At 39.3% G+C, this 15509-nt stretch overlaps 1 protein-coding gene across 1 annotated transcript in view; it reads left to right on the forward strand.

Annotated features, from left to right (window-relative positions):
* Nucleotides 1-15509, forward strand: part of LOC117410804 (contactin-associated protein-like 5) — a 245439-nt gene that overhangs the window by 153412 nt on the left and 76518 nt on the right. Inside the window, exons 9-10 of the mRNA XM_034017651.3 lie at nucleotides 2291-2434; nucleotides 4382-4553. Coding sequence (XP_033873542.3) covers nucleotides 2291-2434; nucleotides 4382-4553 — 316 coding nt within the window. The remainder of the gene's footprint in view (nucleotides 1-2290; nucleotides 2435-4381; nucleotides 4554-15509) is intronic.

Here is a 15509-nt window from a genome sequence, read left to right on the forward strand (position 1 = left end):
GCACAGTGGATGGGTGCATTATCACCTTGAATTTAGCCATCAGCATCAAGGTACAAGTGCAGCATTGTTACGTGTACTTGACCAACAATTACAATGTCAGTTGTTTGCCTTTCAGAGTAATCAAGGGACCCAGGGTGTACCAGGAGAACCACTCCAGGGCAATGCCAAATCCTATCCGTTAAAGAGGTTCCTTTTCAAGTACGAAATGTATTCAATTACACAATGGGTTAACCTATTACACCCCATTCAACTGAACACTCTACCAAAGCAGCGTCTTATGCCCGCGATGTCAGCACGCCTGTCTCCACCCCTACAGGAGACAAAACTTCATGCAGGATGGCGCTCAGTGCCATTTTCTATTTCAGCCTTTCAGCTACACAGAGAGTCACTGGCTTAGGCGCACCCAGGAGCTAGAGGAATCTCAATTGGAGGAGCTGGAGGAGGATGAGTCACTAGCACCTCTCCCCTTCTCCACAGAGCTCACGGCTTAATTGAAAAGAGCCACCACAGAACTGGAAGTGCCATGGCCTAAGGAGTCTGAGCCGAAGTGCTCCATTTTTGACAGGCCCTCAGCTCCCTCTAGAAGGACCTCGATGCCCCCTGTCCACCCGGAATTTCTGCATGAGGTCCAATCAACTTGGGGACACCCCGCAACAGCCCCGGCCATCCCCAGGGCTGCTGACCTGTTATATCAGGTCCACGATGCAGAGGAGTTGGGGCTTGGCCACTTTCCTTCTGTCGCAGCATCCATGCCTCCCTTGTATAAGACACACATCTGGCGGTCCTTTCCAAAGATGTGTCGTGCCCTAACAAACAGTGCAAGGTCACAGAGGTGATAAAAAAGGCCTATGCGGCAGAAGCTCTAGCTACCCGGCTGGTTAACTACACAAGCATCCTGGTGACTTACCAGTCGACGCTTGTACAGAGCTTGTCAGTGAATCACAGGCCCCCCCCCAGCGAACCTTAGATGAGCTGAACCTGGTCACTGTCTCTTCAAGCCAGGAAGCAAACGGCACCTTGGCGTCCTAGGGCACAGCAGCCCCTGAATCAGCGGCCGACAGTGCCTGCAGGTCAGCTGGCACCCCACCATAGGGCAGCCAGACACAGAGAGCCAACTGCTTTATGCACGTAAAGCAACGGCGAAACCATCAGCGGTTCAGCAGCAGCCCTAGGGGTTGGATTACTGGCGATCAAGCACCACGGACATCTGGGTGCTCACCACAGTACAGCTCGGCTCAGGGAAAGTTGTGGCACCCCAACCCATCGAGCCTACAGCTCTGGGTTTGGCCCCTGAACGGCTCCGGTTCAGCCAGTTAGGCTTGTTTGGAGAGAGTAATATCGACTCTCCAGAATGCGAGAGCTTCTTCAGGTTGATCCCACGACTTGCCCCATGCCAGTCATTCTGCAGTTTTTGCAGGACCTCTTTGATGAGGGTAAGTCCCCTGCGACTCTGAAGGTTTACTTGGCAGCCATCTCGGCTTGCCATATTAAAATTGACTCGGTGTCCCCAGGGGCTTATTTTCCAGCTGGACAGTTTCTGAAAGGGACGTGGAGGCCTCGGCCTTCTTTGAAGGACAAAGTTCCTCAGTAGCAGTTCAATGTGCTGCTGCCCGCACTCACGAACCCACCCTGAGCACTTGTTTATATGTTTTGGAGCTAAGAACCAAGGTTAAGCTCTATCAAAACAGAGGCTATCCAGTTGGATCGTGGAGACAGTCAAGATTGCTTACGAGCAAGCCAACTTTTCCCCTCCAGAGAAGGTCACAGGTCATTCCACCAGGGGTCTTGCTACCTTTTGGGCGTTGTTTCAGGGTGCATCGGTCTCTGACATTTGCAATGCAGTGTGGTGTGGGCCACTCCTCACACCTTCACAAGGTTTTACAGGCTTAATGTCCTGGATCCTCAGAACCCTGCCTTTGGAACCAGAGTGCTGACAGTGGCGTCTCAGCCAGATTCAGATGCACATGCATGAGGTATTTATGCGTTCTTTGGACGTTACTGTGCTTTACAAGTATGGCAAGCCATCAGTCTCATGAGACACAGCTTTGATAGAATGTTCAGTTGAATCGGGTGTAATAGGTTAACCCATTGTGTAATACATTTCTATTTCAGGGAACCAGGGTTATGATAACGTTCTTATGAAATGAATTGGCACAAAATGAAACAAAATGTATTAAAACAGATAAATGGATAGCACCAGATGGTAAGAACAGAAAAAACACCTCAGATCACACAGTGCTATACTCATCTTTCTAGTCTCAATGACAGGCTCTTGTTTCTTGGTTTTCAGGTCATGGTCTCAATGATGGGCTCTGGCACACTGTGAGCCTCAGCACCCGAGGACTGCAGGTCTCCCTTACACTGGACAATGATGCCTCCTCCACCATGGAGGCCAATGTGCATATCCACTCTGGAGACAGCTATTTCTTCGGAGGTACAGCTTCTGTGGGAGGGGCCTGTCAGTTCCACATAGAGCTTGGATCATAATTTGTTCCTGGGTTTTTATGGAGATAATATGGTTGTCAACTTTGAAATACAAACCTATAAACACCCCTAAACTTGTTTATATTGAACAGCAAGAAGTTCACGCAGTTCTCATAAATGTACTAAATAATGAATTAGCTTTTTTATTGACTTTAACAGTGATGGATTGCCAGATAGATGGGATGCCAGGATTTATAGGAAGAGATCAAGATATATGGATATTTAAAGTGGAGCCTGAGAGTTGTGTTCACTCACTCTAAGGGTATTACACTGTGTGGAAAATCAATGAGAAGGAAAAAGGAGATGGTCCTTTTACTTAAATAAACAATGCTCAATGTAACACCCTAAAAAGTAATCCGTTCCTCACATGACAGTCTTGCCATATGCATCCCTGACAGTAGTACTGTAAATAAAAGCTGCATCTCTTTTTTGGTCATGATGGACCAGACAGCTGATTTGTCTGACTTTGATAAAGGGTTAAAAATGGGTTAGGCAGGGGTGTCTGATTCTGATTCTTCTTCTTCTTCTTCTTCTTCTTCTTCTTCTTCTTCTTCTTCTTCTTCTTCTTCTTCTTCTTCTTCAGGTGTTTCAATATTGCATGCAAACAATTTTAATTTGCAAAAAAATTAAGGCTCTTTGTTGAGTTTTTGTCCATAACTAGTATGAAGGAAATTGTATGCATGGCATAAATGTAGTATTTTTCAGTCTTAAAATAATTGCATGGTGATTAAGTAAATGTAATAGACTACTAACAAATGGAAAATAAAAAGATGTAATTGCATCCCTCGGTTTACAGGATATTAGCACACAAAACCTGAGGAAATGTAATATGCTGAGAAATGGACTGAACAGCAATTACTCTAATGCATGACTGTAATTATGCCTGCCAGATAATCTCTGATTTTTACATAGTAGGTTTAGCCTGCGCTTTTGCATTGCCAGCAGCAAACAGGACTGCTACCATTCAGAAATCCTCATGCAGGTAGATTAAAGTCAGTGTAGAAATATATTAACACTTTATGAAATACATCTTTTATATTTAAATAACTGTTTTCAATATTACAATGAATGCTGTGAAACTTAATTTGTTTTCAAAATGATAATACATTTAATAAAGGGAATTGAGTAGCTTCATGTTTAACAAGTGTTTAACAGAGGGTTCTCTGAGTTGCTTATCTGGTTAAGGCAACAACATGTGCATGGTGAATCATGCAGTCAGGGGAGCGCAGGTATGCTTCCAGCTTGTGTAAAGCTGATATTCTTTGCTTTGGATTTCACAGGAAGCATTGCATTGGCACTGATGCTCCCGCTGGTTAGATAGGTAAAATCACTGGGTACTGTTTCTACTTACCTTTCTAGCCCTCTCTAGTAGAGTGTACTGGGCAACCACCCTGTCAGCTTTAAGCAGACCCCTTATGTGAAGTGGCAATTGGCTTAGGGATCAGAGGATCCCCACTGACATTCAGTGGGCACAAAGCGTTCAATAGAAGCACCCAAAAGCATTTTGTTCATTCATTTTGTTAACCCTTTAACATGATGAACCTTGAACAATGGCTTGTTACCAACTTGTGACTCGTGATAAAGAGAATGAACGGTGAGACAAACTATTTTACCACCCTATGTCTAGCTGCTCAGTTATACGTTTAACTACCTTATGTTTGAAGTTATCTAAAATACAGTTGTCTGTTTAAGTCTCTGATGCAACTGACAATAAACGGGAACCCCAATTCCTTTTCCCCTTGACTAAGTGGACTTCATTAAAAAAACAGTATTATCTCCAAGAATAATGAGGCTCCAATCATTGCAATGTCTCTTGAACCCAGGCATCTAGAGGTAAAATGCAACCCAACAACCTGGATATTTAACACTTCACTCTTTGGTTTATATCCCTTCCCAGGATGCCCTTCTACCACGAACAACCTCGGCTGCAAAAACCCAACGCTTGCTTTCCAGGGCTGCATGCGTCTCATATTTATCAACAACCAGCCAATGAATCTCATCCAAGTGCAGCAAGGCCTGCTGGGGAATCATAGTGACTTGCAAATTGACCTTTGTGGCATTAGAGACAGGTAATACAATATCTATAATATACTGGATTTTATATGTAAAAATGAATGCATTTTAACTATTCTGCTGGTCCTCATTAAATATTGGAAGATTATGAGAATAGGTTAAGGGAATTGGACCTATTTAGCCAAGAAAAGAGAAGGTTTCAGGAGGACTTGATCAAAGTTTTTAAAATCCTGAAAGGGATCGACAGTCAATCTCAATAACTATGTCAAACTTGTATAAGGACCAGATGACACATTTGCAAGTAGACAAAGAATAGGAGGCATAAATTTATGGAGTGGATTAAGCAATGTTTTAACTGCTGATTCATTGGTATTCTTCAAGACCCAAGCAGTTCTGGGATCAATTAGCTTTCAGAAACTCGACATGCAACGAATGGCTTCCTCTCACACATTTGATGGCTGTCCATTGTGCTGTGATCAGATGTAACTGAACTTTCAAACTCTCAAGCCCTCAAATACCAATAGGCAATGTGTCATTAGAGGTTTAAATTGAGCCTGGGGTGCTATCTATCTATCAGTTTGCTTCCAAGCAGTCTTTGCAAAAATTGGGTGTAATATATAATTCATGCTGCCATTTTGTTTTAGAGTATCCTTTTTTGACACATCATTGCCAGATGTATAAAAAACTAGGATGCTTCTCATTGACAAATGAAAGGCTTTATCACTGGTATTGTTTTGTTTTTAAAGTTATTAAAGGTATGGTTCCCAATGATCTTACTACTTTGGTTAAAAAGGTTCAATACTGGCTATAGTTTGCGTTCTCATGATTCTGGTAGTTTGGTAGTCCCAAGGATATGGACACGATTAGGAGAAATGGCTTTTACTTATCGACTCCCAAAAACCTGGAACACTTTTTCACATAGTTTAACAATGGCATTTGATAACCTCTCATTTTTTGGTTATAAAGAGCGTATCAGGGATTTGCTTAAAACTCCTTGCCATTGCATTGCTTTTCGTCCACATTGAAACGAACCACAAAAAACCCTGCTGTATTACTGCTCCTTTGTTTATTTGTTGTATTGTCTAAGGCTCGAAGACACACATATTAATTGTGTTGTTTTATGTATGATTGTGTCTGTGTATGACAGGACCCCCTTGTAAATGAGGCCTCTGCCTCAATGGGTTAATTTCTTGTATAAATAAATAAATAAATAAAGAAATAAATAAATAAATAAAAATGTGTGAAGTAGGTTGTAGACATATATACTGGTCTCTGATTTCCAGCTGAAAATAATTTAGTGGTAATGCCTTCTTTGTCGGTCCTTTATTACAAGTTAATGCACTGCAGGTCTTTGCCGCTAGTGTTCTACCTGTACTGTGGAAATGCTATGAACTTTATGAAAGCAGTGTTTAAATAAGGACTCCACACAAAGAAGAAAGCATATCATTAAAATGTTTAACCAGTTTCGTTGAATAAAACCTTCTCTTAACTGTGTAATCAAAAACATCCTATAGATGAGGCTTTTTGTTTAAAGTGATAATCCGGTTGACTCAGCCAGTGTCCAATATGCAATAAGCTTTATATTAATATTTACAATTTCATGATGATGATGATGATGATGATGATGTTGATGATGGTGATGATGAAGTGGGTTATAGCTAGTTCAAGAAATTTAGGCTTTTTTTACAAGCTTATGGACTCCAGAAATAGCGTGGTTAACCAATCTCATAGTGTCTTATTCCATTCACGAGAACTTATTTGTATGTGTACTCATGCTTTCTGAAGACACAGTTCAGATCCCATAACAACACCAACATAACTAAAAGATAGACACCTACCTTGATTTAGTCAATAATTACTTCATAAGGTCAATATCTAAAATGAATCTGATTTCAATATGATTTATACAAAATGTATATGCTCCTGTAGTCAGGTTTAATGGTGTCATTACAAGAGCATTGTCATCTGTAAACACAAGCATGAGCCACTGGGCTCCAGAGTCAATGCTTATTTACCCTATACAATACTATCATTTGTATATTTGTCAGTCAGTAATACAAGGTGAACGGTCATTTAAATATATACTGTACACAGAGGCTGCAAAGCACCATAATGTGAGAGTAACAATAAACAGTGAAACGTTTAACCCCTTGCTATTGGACGACCTGGTACGTCCTCAAAAACGCTCGCTCAGTGCTGCCTAATGTACCAGGTATGTCGTAATTTAAAAAAAGATATATATATATATATATATATATATATATATATATATATATATATATATATATATATATTGTGATGAATTGCCCCCACTTAGGTTCGTTGCCCCTTTAAAGATTGACCCAGACACAGAAATTGGGGGTTCAGCGCTTCCGCGCACTTTTAATAATACAAATAATAAACAAAATACAAAACAAAAACAAATACCTAACTCCTTCGGAGCGCTAACTAAAACTCAGGAACACCTATACTATAAAGTGGGACGGCTAAGCCGTTTCCCCACAACACAACACACACAGTAACTCTTCACTTGCCGACTGCTTGGAAACAGAGCACACCTTCCTGCCTCCTTCTATACAGCAGCCGTGAGCAGACTGACTGCACCCCTTATATACCCTGCACCTGGTCCTAATTTAACAATAATTACCAGGTGCAGGGGATAATTAACAATTAACACAATTAAACAAATGTGCATTCTCACATGTTTTCTTTCATGCAGGGAGGATTAACCCCCTCCCTGCTGTGTTACAATATATATATATATATATATATATATATATATATATATATATATATATATATATATATATATATTGTAAATGAATGCTGGATGCTGTTATTTTGCTTGGGATCGCTCATCGAGAAGCTCTTACTGATAATAAGAGATTGGTATTTCCAATTTCATTATCTTACACTGATAAAATTTCTTCAATGTGATGTGACACAGTTTCTAACCAAATGTATAGCTGCTTGAATTGCTAGAACTGTGATACACACAGTGAATTTAAAACACTCTGTGTCAAGCTTTCGTTTCTGTTCAATGAAGTTCAATAAAGCTTTTGATTAAAAGCTTTATTACTGTCTCGCGTTTCATGAATTAAAATTCCATATTCAAACTCTGGGCTTGTAAGGTAAAGTTGATACGGTTCTGCAGCCTGAAGTGGGTGTGTATGTGTTGAAGTGTACACGTATATCTATTGCTACAGCACTGGTGGACCATGATGATGAATGTCTCTTGTGTCATCTGGAAAGAGTTGCATGTTCTATGTGTAATCTGATGACGGCTGCAGTTGCTTGTGTTGTCTGGTTCCTTTGGCTGCTTGTGTGGGGGTGGAAATGGCCAGTTAGGGTTAAAAACCCTAACTCCACATTTCCTTGCTTTTGTGGCAATGAGTTCAACCCTAATGCTGCATCAATGTAGTTTTTTGCAATGATATATATATATATATATATATATATATATATATATATATATATATATATATATATATATATATATATATATAAACAGTATTAAAATAGGTAAAATGAAGACGGAACAGAATGCATTGTACAGATGACGTTTATATTTAACAAAAACAATGCTATTTTGATTCTTGCACCCTTGTATGTATAGACGTTATCCTTCAGACACCCTCTGCTGCTGCAAGCCACAACTCAACTCCCTCTATTCATTTGAATAGTGTCACATGACTCTCGTAATAGAGATCTCGCTAAGAAGATGCAACAAATATTTAAATTAGTATATTGCATACGACAAAAATGTATACGTTGCTAAGTGTTGCAACAAAAATGCAAACTGCGGTATGTTTGCGCTGTGACTGGCCCATCTTATTACACCTGCCCCTAATTGTATTGTCTTGTATCATATATTGAGCACGACCACTATAAAAATTAAGAATACAGAATGCTTATAAAACTACTACTTTTTACTTGTCAGCACTTCTCCCTGGTGAGATGGCAGTGGCTCAAGTTGGACCAATATTTCATTTATATTTCTTGGTCTTTCCTGGGTTCAACTGACCTGTGAGAGTGAATCTAATCCCCATTTCTAATTGATTTTGTTGGTGTGCCATTTATCCACTCAGCTACAGCAGCTTTTCTGTTCACTTTTACAAAAGTATTAAATCCTGTTTATTTCCCTAGCCTGAAATTAGATAGCACTTTTCAGTTCAAATTCAATTTAAATTCTTGTACAGATACTAACTGGACTTGTCTTTATTCTTAAAATATGAATTTATTTCCTAGACACGGTATCAAAATATCTCTCAAATGGGTTTTTACATTGATTTTCAGACATGTCAATTGTCAATGAATGGATTTTGAATCCTTACCCATGGATATATAGAATGGAAGTTTAAAGAAGTTTTGACAAGTAGCTTTGCATAACGCATGTTTGGTATAATAACAGTATGAGTTTAAGCGATGTTTTTGTTATATCACGGTGCATTTTAATTTACGCTGTTATGGTATGTGTTTTTGCTGTATTTTATTACACCTTAGTCTGATGCCAGCTCACCTGGCAAAGGCACGGCTACGTGAAGTGCAGGGTGAGCCATGCAGTCATGGGAGTGCAAGTTTGTGTCTTGCTGTGTGAAGTTGTCGGTATTCGCTGGGTATTCAACAGGGAGCATTGCTTTGACTTTAGGGCTCCCCTGGGTTAGGGAGACAAAATTGACAGGCACTGTTTCTCGTGATCGTACTAGAGAGGACCCCACAGGCTAGAGGCTTGGTGTGCTCATAGCAGACACTAGCAGGGCTAGTCTTTGTCCACTGACATCCACCGTAGAGCTCCTGAACTTTAGGCAAATGTAAATGTATAATTTATTGCAAAAAACTTTAAAATAACCCTACAAAGGTACGTTTAATCAAAATACTACATTTCCCAGTTTACAATGTCATAGAAAGAAGCTGCAGACAAGTTCTTCAGACATTTCAAGCCAGCCAGCACTTAAAGGCTGAATAGCTCACCTGGTAAAAGCATGGCTGTGTGATGAGCAGGATGAGCCATACAGACAGGGGAGCGCAGGTTTGTGTCCTGGCTGTGTGAAGTTGTTGGCCTTTGCTGGGGATTCAACAGGGAGCGTTTCTTTGGCTTTGGTGCTCCCCCAGGTTAGGGAGCACCAGAGGACCCCACTGCCTAGATGCTTGTTGTGCACATAGCAGACACTTGCATGGCTGGTCTGCCCAACAGGGGGTGGGTAGCCTGTCAATATCCACCATAGAGTTGGTTTTAAAGGAACAATTGGCTTGGGAACTGGAGGACACACACTGATGTTCAGTCCTCCTGGTGAGGGAACATCTACATTTGAGAGAAAAACTAGGGAGCTCACTAAATTTATATATACATAAAATGTTTTATTGACGCTTTTTCCAGTATATTTTATAGTTCTAAATTAAGGGCCTACTGAGTGGATATTCTTGTTAACACACCGTGGGGTAGATGTACTAAGATGGGCCAGGCACAGTGCATGCATTTTCGTTTCGACACTTAGCAAAGTAAACATTTTGTCATATGTACTAAGAGAAAATATGTTAATGAAGAGAGACGCAATATACTAATTTAAATATTTGTTGCGTCTTCTTAGCAAGAGCTGTAGCATTATATATTGCGATAGTCGTGCGGCATTGTTCAAATAAGTAGCAGGAGTTGAGTTGTGGTTTGCTGCAGCATGTTTAGTACATTTCACCTGACTTTCAACTCGTTTGCAACTGGTACAACTACCCCTGTGTCTCCTATGTCTCGAAATTGTATGCAATAGTGTTAAAGGACAGGCAAATAACATGCTTCAGAAAATGCTGCTGTCATTTTTTTTTCATTACATCCACAGCTGTACTGTTTTCCGAGAAAGAGCTGTGTCATATTTGGTTTTAAAAATCTGTTTTATAAGCCTGTGTAAGGGAAAAAGTGATGAAACCTGAAAAACAATATTAGTGAAGCCAAAAATATGTTTATTGGTGTAATACAAGAATAGAACTATTTGAAGAAAGCAGAGACAAATGCTCTGGGTCACAGCAGATGGAATCTGAGCAACAGACAATGGCTACAATCACTTTTTAATAACATAGAACACTCCCCTATAATGACATCATATGAGACCCTTACCACCTAAACCTGTGTATGTGGCCAGTCTCCAAGCCTCACAAACATTCCTCTAGTCTCTGTTATCTCTGAGATTCTCCCATCCCCCCATGCAACCAAACAGCATAACAGAGGACCCTTTCCACAAATGCCCATAAATGGTCATATTTGCTCTCTCTCTAGTCGAATTGTAATTTATTGAGACAGACCCTGCATTCCAAAATATCCCACCTGAACTCTGTGCTCAATATCTCTCCATTGAAAGTACCATACATCCCAAATATTAATATGGAATATCAAATTTCCTTACACCTGTGTTAAAATATCTGCTTTCTAGGTGTTCCTTGTAGCATGTTACCAGTATAGAAAACGAATTAAACAACAGAAAAATATTTGATGTTTATTTCTTTTGCTTACATTTCTGTATAGCTTCTCATAGCTTAACATCCACACACCCCTCCTGTTGTAAGTAGCTGGAGGATGCCTGTTTAGTTCACAGAGTGACAGAGTGGCCAGAAAGCTTCAAGGAGGGAGGTCTGATTTAATGTATTATAATCATAAAGCCTCTCTCAGACAATCAAACACCACATTTCTTATTTTGCACTAAGACTCATCTTGTGCATGGAAGGCTTCCAACTGACAACAATTAATAAGACATGGATTACAGCATTAGCTATGTATTGTGTTATTTCCTTTTAATTAATTATTATGTAAATATGTACAGCTGATCCTGTTTCTTATAGTATAAGAGTTTGTGATTAATGCAGAAACATTTATCAAGGAATCATTTTAGTGTAAAATTGTACTTGATTGTGGGACATTGTAGATTTACAATGAAGGGGCTTGCCTTTCTTAAAATAGATTTTTTTGGGTGGAGAGCACCTTCACCCCACCTTCCTCCTTTCCATTAGTATCGGTAGCTCCAATCACCAACTTTTAGTTGACCACATAAATGACATAATTATAATTATTATTATTATTTATTTCTTAGCAGACACCCTTATCCAGGGCGACTTACAATTGTTACAAGATATCACATTATTTTTACATACAATTACCCATTTATACAGTTGGGTTTTTACTGGAGCAAAGTACCTTGCTCAAGGGTACAGCAGCAGTGTCCCCCACCTGGGATTAAACCCACGACCCTTCGGTCAAGAGTCCAGAGCCCTAATCACTACTCCACAAAATATATATTTCCTAATGCAGCACTAAAATATTTTTAACAAATGGTTGACAACAAATAATAAAGAGACGTATCAAATTGAAACAGACGTTTGTGCACAATAAGCAAGGTACACATTCAGTAACCTGCATTCCATAATCACAAATATTTTTGAATTCATGAGCAGGCCCATTCTAATGTGTCTGTCAGGAACCATTTCATATGAGGCAATATTTATTTCTCAGACCTTAACAAATATTCCTAGCTCGTTTCCATGATGTTTTCTGTGGATATTGAATTTGCTGGTCCAGAGATCCTGACAGGGATGAGTTTTCTCTATTGCATTAGAATGCACAGCCACCCACAATGATTTTTGTGTTCAGTTTGCTGGCTCTGTGAATCCGGGGCTGACTTTCCTGGCTCTCATACAACATTTCAGACTACCTGTTAAGAGTCACAATAAAGGGATAGTTCCCCTGTACATACTGTGCATTACCAGTGTATTGTCTCCTCAAGGTTATACTGAATCGATCACCCGCAAATGGGTTTTTAAATTGTCATGACTAGTTTTCAATACCATATTTGTATTCTGGCTTCCTGACCCACCGTAGTTGTAAATGTATACAGCATTTCAATGAGAAGTCTTTGTTAATATATTTTGTGTTAATGACACTGTATGTAGTGTTTGTCTATGACAAGCATGATAACGTTGTCAATTGTCTTTTCATCCAAACAAGGAGGCAAATTTCTAGGTAGAGTTTGGAGGTGGCTTTGAAGATTAAGTATTTGTGAAGAATTTTAATTTTTAATTTTTTAATTTTGTTTATGTTAAGCTGGTTCCATGAATACTTTATCCTTTTCAAGAGCATTACGCTATAGGGGTGGGAGTATTTCAGAACAGTGAATGTGCTTATTGTAATTCAAATGCCATCACTATGATGCACCATATGTAAAACGGTATTACATTTCCCTAGTGGATAATACTAAAACAGAAATCACCACAGTCATGTTCTCTTGGTACACTCTGGATATGCTGCAGATCTACCCAATAGTGAATCACTTGTACCATGATAGCGATGGCTACTTTTAAGATAATAATGCACCCATCCACCATTCCAGAATTGTGCGCAAATGGTTTGCGGAGCATGACAGAGGCTTCAGGGATCTTCCATGGCCTAGCACAATTCACAGATCTCAATTAAGTTTGATGCATTCACTATCATGATCTGTCTTTCCTTGTTCCTTCTAGTAAAATCTAGACCGAGAATAATGCCCCAGAAACTTAGAATACTCCTGGAAAAGATGGAAATGCCTGGGTGCAAGGATAGAGTGGGTACATATACCCTAGAACACTAATCCAATTGTGATGAAACTTTCTTCAGCACACGTTATGGAGAGGATGGGAATCTGGGAGAATATGAAGGAACCCTGTTTTTGTCTGTCCCTCTCTCTTTCTGTCTATGTCACACTTTTTTACTCACACACATATATATACCCTTGTGATGCTAATGTTAAAGAAGATGAGATTCAGCAGTACTGTTCGTTTTTTTTTTGTTTGTTTGTTTTTCAGTGCTGTACAGACGTTCTATGTTGTTATCTGTTTAGTTTCTCATTTTGTGTTTGAATTGAAAGTGATAGATGCAAATATAGCCTTCATCCACGTGTATATATATATATATATATATATATATATATATATATAGGGTCTGCCCTTTAAACAGAACCACTGTGAATAAAAGCCCTTGATGCACTTCAGCATTGACCTCACAGAGAAAAATGTTCTGCTATTTAAGAAGATTATTAGTTGTTACCTGTAAGCCTATTTTGAAAAAAAGCATTTGATAACAGCATTTGGACATTTTTATTTATTTTATTTTTTTTTACTTTAGCTTCCTTTGTTAAAATACAGATAGACATATTAGTTATTTACCCCATTCAGCCCATCTTGCTCGTTTGGTTGTTAGTAGCTTATTGATCCCAGAATCTTATCAAGCAGCTTCTTGAAGGATCCCAGGGTTTCAGCTTCAACAACATTACTGGGGAGTTGGTTCCAGACCCTCACAATTCTCTGTGTAAAAATGTGCCTCCTATTTTCTGTTCTGAATGCCCCTTTATCTAATCTCCATTTGTGACCCCTGGTCCTTGTTTCTTTTTTCAGGTCAAAGAAGTCCCCTGGGTCGACATTGTCTATACCTTTTAGGATTTTGAATGTTTGAATCAGATCGCCGCGTAGTCTTCTTTGTTCAAGACTGAATCGATTCAATTCTTTTAGCCTGTCTGCATACGACATGCCTTTTAAACCCGGGATAATTCTGGTTGCTCTTCTTTGCACTCTTTCTAGAGCAGCAATATCCTTTTTGTAACAAGGTGACCAGAACTGAACACAATATTCTAGGTGAGGTCTTACTAATGCATTGTAAAGTTTTAACATTACTTCCCTTGATTTAATTTCAACACTTCTCACAATATATCCGAGCATCTTGTTGGCCTTTTTTATAGCTTCCCCACACTGTCTAGATGAAGACATTTCTGAGTCAACATAAACTCCTAGGTCTTTTTCATAGTTCCCTTCTTCAATTTCACTATCTCACATATATTTATAATGCACATTTTTATTGCCTGCATGCAATATTTTACACTTTTCTCAATTAAATTTCATTTGCCATGTGTCTGCCCATTTCTGAATGCTGTCTAGATCATTTTGAATGACCTTTGCTGCTGCAACAGTGTTTGCCACTCCTCCTATTTTTGTGTCGTCTGCAAATTTAACGAGTTTGCTTACTATACCAGAATCTAAATCATTAATGTAGATTAGGAATAGCAGAGGACCTAATACTGATCCCTGTGGTACACCACTGGTTACCTCGCTCCATTTTGAGGTTTCTCCTCTAATCAGTACTTTCTGTTTTCTAGATGTTAACCACTCCCTAATCCATGCATTTCCTTGAATCCCTACTGCGTTCAGTTTGAGAATTAATCTTTTATGTGGGACTTTGTCAAAAGCTTTCTGTAAATCTAAATGTAGTTTGTAAACTTTCTTATGTTCTTATGTTCTTAAATGACATCATAAGAATCAAAAAACAGTTAGATTTGTTGTTTAGCTTGTTGTAAAAAGTAAACATTTTATAGAAACATCTCTATTATAATGTGAATGAAAAAAAAACTAAAACTAGATGAAAGATACTGTGGAGGGGCTATTGTGCATGTGTGTGTGTGTGTGTGTGTGTGTGTGTGTGTGTGTGTGGTATATGGGTTGAGAGCACACACTGTACCACACTTTAAGATTCACTGTGCCAGAACAGCCAGCAGGCTCAGGAGAAGCAACAAGAAACGTGGGAAGAGCATGATATAGGAAAATTTGCTATAAATACTTAATTTGTATAATCAAGGCCTCCTGTGGCCTTGTAGGAGCTGCTGACTGCATAGACGCTGTACCTGCATTGAGTGCTAAACAGTACATTAGACATTAAACATCGACACCCTGCTCACCAGCATTTTCTTAATTTCTCAAGGAACTATCGACGGTGCTGGGTAATTTCATTCCCTTTTTGGATGTTTTCCAAGCCTGTATTGAATGTCAAATCAGGCTGATGCCAAGATAATGGCAGCTGTTCATTAATGATTTAATACACCGTGTCTTTGGCGTGATTTGGTATCAATATGCACCAGGGTCCCGTAGTAGGAAACGAGAATGGAGTGTGCTTCTTTGACAGTGTAATCACAACACTACAAGGGCAGTTGCTAAGTGTCCTAATTAACATCTTG

Source organism: Acipenser ruthenus, chromosome 10 (genome assembly GCF_902713425.1).
Source record: "Acipenser ruthenus chromosome 10, fAciRut3.2 maternal haplotype, whole genome shotgun sequence".
Classification (NCBI taxonomy): Eukaryota; Metazoa; Chordata; class Actinopteri; order Acipenseriformes; family Acipenseridae; genus Acipenser; species Acipenser ruthenus.